At 26.4% G+C, this 8,091-nt stretch overlaps 1 protein-coding gene across 1 annotated transcript; it reads left to right on the top strand.

The window, feature by feature from the left end:
- The first annotated feature begins 3,065 nt into the window (after positions 1-3,065).
- On the top strand, positions 3,066-7,862 carry LOC100160893 (RAD50-interacting protein 1). The gene is made up of 12 exons (XM_008190514.3): positions 3,066-3,363; positions 3,432-3,673; positions 3,736-3,909; positions 3,997-4,128; positions 4,215-4,488; positions 4,612-4,837; positions 4,904-5,063; positions 6,292-6,442; positions 6,636-6,850; positions 7,109-7,274; positions 7,335-7,468; positions 7,540-7,862. Exons 1-12 carry the CDS (start codon positions 3,235-3,237, stop codon positions 7,664-7,666), a joined length of 2,130 nt encoding a protein of 709 aa, XP_008188736.1. The 5' UTR covers positions 3,066-3,234; the 3' UTR covers positions 7,667-7,862.
- Positions 7,863-8,091: the final 229 nt, after the last annotated feature.

Below are 8,091 nucleotides of genomic sequence, written 5' to 3'. Positions count from 1 at the left end.
GGGTCACTGTATAATATATAGTATTAAATTTGAATTCAATGATATAATATCACTGTATAAGAAAAACGATTCTGAGCGGAGACGGTTTGTCAGTCTAGGTATTAGACATACCTATTATAGGTATACTTATCTACAGTATTAAAAAAAAATTGACCTATAATAGGTATTAATAATAAATTCCAAATTAATCATATCACAATATCCATCAGGTAACGCGTTATACATCAACAACAAACCGTGGTACTATCATAGATATATAATAGTATACTTTAGAAGTTTCAACTACCCACAAATAATATTCTACAATCATTACAATCACAACAAAATAACTAAAATAGTTATTCCAGGTTTTTTAATATGTAATTTTATCCAAATTTAAACTTAAAATTACTATAAAAATAAACTGTGCTTATGTATATCATAGAATTTTAGCAACAGAATTAAATATTTACGTGGAATCTTGTTTTAAATTATCAATCCTTAAATATAAAAGTTGAACATTTTATAAATTTTTAACTAAAAAATAATTATTCAATTTTAAATTTGATAAATGTTGTCAACATTTTAACTTCAAATGCTTATAAAAAAAAATTGTGCCTATGTATTTTTAATATTTTTCAACTGATATTGTAACAATATATCAGGAGCTTTGTATTAAATTTATACACTTTTTGGCCCAACAGATAAAACTTTATTGATATTTATAGAAAAAAAAAAACTAAAAAAATTGAAAACTTACAATGTCCGTAAACAGCTCAAAAAGAGTCAAATTATTTTAAAAATTTTATCGTATATATAAAATGCTAATATTAACATTCAGTGAAATTTTCAAGTTTCTACAGTCACTCGTTTTTTAATTACAACAAAATAAGAAAATCGTTACGTAAGAAATCGAGTGAATATCAAATGTTGTAAAAATATGAATTTCAAACGCCCATAAAAATTTAATTTGAGTTTCTTATAGATATTTTTTGTTTGATAAAGGTAGATGATATTATAAGGAATCTTGTATTACATTTTCATATCTTAGATTTAAAAAGAAAAATTTTTATGAATTTATAACTCGAAATAATTTGCAAATTTTCGTGATTTTTCCATATTTTGTCATTTTTTGAACTTTAAATGCTTATAAAAAAAAACTGTGACTAACGATTTTTAATATTTTTCATCTGCCTTTGAAACAATATACTAGGAGCCTTCTATTAAATTTTCAAGCTTTTTTATCCAACAAATAAAATTTTATTGATATTTTTAGAAAAAAAACTAAAAAAAAATGAAAACTGACAATGTCCGTAAAGAGCTCAAAATAAGTCAAAATATTTTGAAAATTTTATCGTGTATAGAAAATGGAAATGTAAACATTCAGTCAAAATTTCATGCATCCACGGTCATTTTTTTTAAAGTTACACCAAAAACCAAAATCGATTTTCTCGAAAACAGATTTTGCGTAAAAATTCCCGTTTTTCCTTAATTTTTCTTTTGTTTTTCCCGGCGCTTTTGAAAACTACTGGGAAATTTAAATTTTGACCTCCCCAATGCACCAACGATATTCACTTTCTGATCGAACAAGATACTGAAGTTGAAAATCGTAGCATTATTTCGACTACTTATCGTGTACACAGACACAAAAAAAATGAAAAAATAAAAAAATAAATAAAAAAACACACATCATTGTAAAATCAATACATTCATCGTTCCACTCAGAATCTAAAATAAAAAAAAAAACACACATCATTGTAAAATCAATACATTCATCGTTCCACTCAGAATCTAAAACCTAGGGGCTAGGATTACTATTTTAGTTATTTTGTTGTGATTGTCTAATATATTCGTGGGTACTTGAAACTTCTAAAGTATACTATTATATATCTATGATAATACCACGGTTATTTGTTGATGTATAACGCGTTATAAGTACCTAATAGATATTATGATATGATTAATTTGGAATTTATTATAGGTACCTATTATAGGTCAATTTTTTTTTAATACCATAGATAAGTATATATATGTCTAATACATAGACTGATATACCGTCTCCGCTCAGAATCGTTTTTCTTATTCAGTGATATTATATCATTGAATTCAAATTTAATACTGTCCATTATACAGTGACCCACTTCTAACCTACTGTACAGCAGAGCGACATCCACTTACCCACTTTTTTTAAATATTAGGTACCTATACAGTTCATGTTGCTCTCTTGTAACTTTTCATTCAACATGATACTTTCACAACTCATCTTTAAGAAATCAAATATTACAATAATATCACAGCACATCAAACTTACTACTAACTTTCCATCAAAAGCATTTATACAGAGTAATAATGTCCACAACAATATTTATTGGTTCTTATTCCACAGTTATTGGCTGTTTTGTTGATCATATCGTTTAGTACCTAGCTAACCTCCTTACAATAATGTTAAGAGGACGTTACATCCGAATGCAGTGTCTCCAATCGCCATCCTACAAATGCATAACATTACATAGGTATTCTGTGTTCTGAATAATCTATTTAACTCTAGTATGTTTATATAATATACTCTATTATACTGAATTAATCTAGATCTAATCAAAATTAAAATTAAGAATAGGTAGGTATTATCTGGTGAATCTTGTAAGCTTTATTCTATATATAAATTTTAAATGAAGTTGTATTAATGATACAATTTGCTATGGAGTTTGTAAGACCGAAATATACTTTAAAGTTTGAATTACATATTTAAAGTATTTGGTAAGATGGAAACGATGTGGGTATCTTCTTAGTTTTTAATACAAATACCAAGAAAAAAATCAATTAATAATCGGTAAAAGTAAAAACAGGGACTGATTATTGATATCATATTTTGTCGCTATCATCATTATACTGGCCGCGGCCCTAAGCCAAGGTGTATTGATACACCTTGCCCTAAGCATAGAACAATATTATGCCCTAAGTTTACAGGCCCGTGGAACAAAATTAATTTCGTGAGAATAATTTGTAGGACAAAGCGACCAGCAAGTAAATAATGCAGTACAGTGAACGTGTAGTAAGTATGATAACGTTATCACTTATCAGTGATTTTATATTCAAAACATTTGAACTGTCTTGCAAATTACTACGTGTGTATAGACTTCAAATCCTTTGGAGTTGACGTTGATGTATTATGAAAAAAGTGGCTTTAAGTTTCCCTTCTACTTGATTCTGTAACCACAAATTTATCGTTGTCAGCTGTAGTGTACATAGTACAATATGGCCAACAATCCACCGGACCTGGTAGCAATCAACGAAGAATTGGGCGACAGTTTTGACGATCTAATAAATCGGTGCGGGGCGTACAAACAAGTGCTCTTAAAAAAAAAACATGATATTGCCGATAAAGTAAGCTGGATTCAGTTATTTACGGAAATTTGTTACAATTTAATTATCTATAAATATTGTTTGTTTAGATCAACTCCCAAGTGGTTGGGCCAAACTCAAACATGGTCAAGACCTTAAATAAGGTTCAAGAGGAGCGACTGGCAATTGTTTCATTGAGAAAAGAAGTTGAACAGCTCAAATCAAAGTATGCCAGATTCAAGAAGGAGACTGAGAGCATTAGGACCGTATTTCAGAAGTTGATTGAAGATTTAAAATACAAATGTAATCGTATGACGTACTTTACGTGCCTTCAGTGTATTACTTCCAGAAGGTATGCTTTATTTATTTGACTTGGTTAACAATGTGGAGTAGCTAATGTATAATGTTTTTCAGTAATAAAATGAGAACAGATTTGATGAGTAAGCGTGAAACTGAAGCTGTTAAGTCATACACAATTTTGTGTGAACTTAGTCTTGCCATGAGCTCTTCTCCGTCTAAGCATTTGGTTTCCTATATCACCAGAGTAATAAACTATTGGCATTCCATACTTGAAACATTTTATTCAGAGTAATAATTATTTAGCTATAATAGGAAATAATTAAAAGTTTTCTATAAAAACAATTTTTATTATTACATTTATTTTTGTTTTTTTAGAGATTTTGAAATTACTTTAAAACAAATGAACTGGCCATTTACAATGAGCGAAATTACGGATAATGCAAAATTAAATAACTTCAAACAACAGTTTCAACGTTTAGCCAACATGTTGATAAAAGTTCAACTTCCGTATCCTTTTGTAGTTTTGTATTAACAACATAAATGTATGTAATCAGTTAGTATAATATTTGAATATCCTTAGCTCTAATTATTAGTAAAAACGATTATAGTGAAATCAGCGAGCAATTACAGACGGCACAATTATTGGAACATTATTCTCATGTACCCTCACCAATCATTATGTTATTAGTACCTTTTCGAAAAAGATTTTTTTACCATTTTACTGGCAAAAAACAGACCAATAAACCTGATAAGCCTGAATGGTTTCTATCTAGAGTATTAAGCTGGATTAGAGATTATAGAACATTTGTTGTGGAATGGTTGGGTCCAGTCTATACAGAAAATGGAAAAAGAGCAATTGATTCTCAAGTAGATAATATTATTAATAATAATAATAATAATAAGTTTATTGCAACATCAGAAAAATAATCATAGATCATTTTGAATTTCATCATTCCTTTAAAGTAATAATTTTTTTATTTATTTTTACAGCATGACTTTATTATAGGGCTATTACAGTTTGTTGTAATTAAACTAGATTCAGATTTGTCACATTTTCAACTGGAAGATGTAGTATTTTCACATATTGTGGATGAAACATTAGCATTTGAACATGAACTAAGAAAAGTATATAATTATCCAAATGATTATCCAAGTGTTACAGAAGTCTTAACTCAAGCACAAATATTTTTCAAATGGATTAATATGGAACGAAAATGTAAGAATATATATTAAGTATTAATTATAAAATATTTACATATAATTTATTTTGGTATTTTTTAAGATGCTCATATCAAAATGGACGAGATTATACAGAACAAAGAACAATGGAAGATCTTAGTTTATGATAGTCAATATTGTATGACAGTGTGTGCGGATAGTTTTCTAACTTTGTTAAACACCATGAGTGATCGATATAGTATACTTCGTCAACCAAGACATAAGTAAGAATATTTATAATTTTGGGCTGTTCACAATTAAATAACATTTAAGTTTCAATTCGAAACTACATATTATAATATGTTATATATGTCCTACACCCTATAGCAAGGGTCTCCAAACTTATTCATTTGAGAGTCATAAAAAAATTAAAAGCTCTTATGCCGGGTTGCACAAAACATTTCAATGAATCAATAGTGAACTAATGGTCCCTTAAACAAGATTTAGTGGCCCACGATTGGCCCATTAATTTTTTAGTGAATCATTAAATTTATTAAATTGTTTATGCAACCCAGCGGAACAAAAGTACATAAAGATATAATTTTTAGTTTTATGGAAATATAACAAATAAAGAATTTAAAAAAAAATGCGTATTTATAGCAGGTATTTACATAGATAGTATTAATTTTATTAATAAATAATAAATTGCTTATTTTTTATGAATTAGAATTATGAAGTATTATGAAAATATAGAGATTTATTAGTTATTATTAATCTAAAAATTCAAATTATTACCAATATCTTCAATTATACAAATAACGGTGTTACCTAGACCAATACTTTTTAAAAATATTAATTCTGTTGGACAAATTTCTTCAATTGCTCTAGTTATACTTTCTTGTACTAAACTGTCTGAAGTAAACTCTTTTCCTTCTTTTTTCAATATGCATGAAACACAAAAACTAACCTTTTTAGAAGCTTTAATTATATTATTTTGTATTTCAAAAAAATAGTTTGTGGTAAATGAAAAATTATTTTTAAGTAGTTAATTACAATAAAAATTAAAATAAAATAAAATTATTCCTTAATTACCAAGTGAATTTTGAAATAGTTATCATATGTTTGGTTTCTTAGTAACTTAAAATATTGCACTCTTATATACCAATACTTTCTATGCAAATTAAACATACTATTTTGTTACCTGAATAAATTGCCTATAATATTCCAACTCAATCTAAAACTGATATTCTTTTCTCTTCTCATCATGATATCTTCAATTAGCAACTTGAAAATTGAACATTTTAACAGAACTAATATTATCTGAGATAAGTCAATAAGAATACGCACCAACAACTTGTTATATTAGAATACATATTTTTAGATTATTTATTGTCTTGTTGGTAATAACTTGTTCGTGATCCATAGTTTGGAGACCCCTTACCTACAGTATAGATTATACTTATTCAATAACCTAGTTTTTTTATTCTAACAAATAAATAATTTTGTTTTAAGACTTCAGTTTTTAAAACTGCAAACTGACCTATTGGAAGAATTTAGACAAAATATAATTGATGGTGACATTGAATCCAATGAACATTTGTCAGAAATGTTGTGTACATTGCATTATATATCATACACTCTTTACAATTGGGGAACAAATATGGTTTGTGAACATAAAATAAATAATAATTATTAAGTGTAAAAAACATGCCTTGAACAAAATTAGAATATTAATTTAAGTTTTGTTTTTGAATTTATGAAATCAAGCAACTTATTTTATACATATTTTTATAATTTTTGGCTATTTTATGAATTAACAATTAAAAATTACAATGTTTTTATATAATTTGTTTTAGCACTTTTTATCTTTATTGAACTATAAATGTGAATTAGAAAACGAAGTGAGAAGTAGGAGTGAAAGTGAATTTACAGAAGTATTAGAAACTGCTGACACAGTATTTGACGATTCAATAAGATTATACAATTTGGGAATAGATAATTTACTCAACTGTTTAACAGAAAATATTATGACTAAAGTTAAATACATTTCAAAACAATATAAACGTGATAGGTAAATATAAGTTTTAAATATTCTAAGAGAAAATTTTTTTTTTAAATGTGAATCAATGATAATAATTTGTAATATTATTTACATTTTAAACTTGTATTAGTATTACCTGTTCATAGTTATAAATATAATTAATATATTGTACTGTTATACACTATGTTAATACAAAATACTTGATAACATAATGGATAATGATCATAGGCAGGAATGACTAATACATTTTATAATCAATTAAATTTAACTTATAAAATATATTTTTAGATGGCATATAATGGATTCCTTAATTGATGAAAATAAGTACAGTATTACAGACAGTGGTTGGGTGATGTATGAAACATTTACCGAAAATTTGAATACATTAAATAAAAGTTTACCTACTTCTTTGTTTAATAAATGTTGGCCAATATTAGCTACTAAGATGTCAACGGTTAGTGTAATATTAGTAAGTTATTTAAATGAAGTTAATGAATCCATTTTATTCCTATAGTTTCTTTTCAATGAAGTTTTGTTAGCTAATATGTTCAACAGAGGTGGTGCCCAACATTTTCTATGTGATGTACGATATAAACTTCTACCCATTTTCTCAAAATATACAGCTAAACCTAGTATTTATATTGAACGGTAAAAAATAATAACGTTTAATTTGCTATCAAAAAATAAGTATTTATTAATGTAGTTATAATAATTTTTAGGTTATTAGAAGCTTGCAGAGTTCTAAATTTTGAACCTAATTTTAAACCAGTTATATTAAAACGGAATGAAGTATCAGAAATATTACTGCGTCGTATTGAACACGGAAATGCGCTTGAATTGGGATAATTTAAATTAAGTTTGTTTAATGATATTATGATCAATATGAATTTGCTGAATATATATTAGCTGTTATGTTTGTTTTAAAAATAAATATATTTGTATTATGTTAATTGATTAGAATTTATATTTTACTCCTTCAAACAATGTAAACCGATGTAATGTGACAATACTTTTTCAGAAAATATATTGATGTACATTTGTATATTTGATTTCCAATCACATTTTCATCTTTACCACCCAAAAATAATTACTTTATATAATATTGTTAATAAATGCTGTAGTTAATAGAACACAAATTAACCCAATTTCTATTTTCTTGTTACTTTTCTGCTTTTGTGTTCAACATTTTAAGTATCTTCTCAAGTGGTCCTTTAACTGATTACATTTTACTATTAATATAAACTGTTAACAAATTTATATAAACTATATAC

The sequence above is a fragment of the Acyrthosiphon pisum genome, chromosome X, assembly GCF_005508785.2.
Source record: "Acyrthosiphon pisum isolate AL4f chromosome X, pea_aphid_22Mar2018_4r6ur, whole genome shotgun sequence".
Classification (NCBI taxonomy): Eukaryota; Metazoa; Arthropoda; class Insecta; order Hemiptera; family Aphididae; genus Acyrthosiphon; species Acyrthosiphon pisum.
This window is presented reverse-complemented; position numbering and strand designations above follow the sequence as displayed.

Coding starts and splice junctions, on each gene's coding strand:
- LOC100160893 (XM_008190514.3), top strand. CDS start 3,235: ATGGCCAACAATCCACCGGACCTGGTAGCAATCAACGAAGAATTGGGC. Junction 6,443..6,635: donor ACAATTGGGGAACAAATATG/GTTTGTGAACAT, acceptor AATTTGTTTTAG/CACTTTTTATCTTTATTGAA. Junction 6,851..7,108: donor AAACAATATAAACGTGATAG/GTAAATATAAGT, acceptor ATATATTTTTAG/ATGGCATATAATGGATTCCT.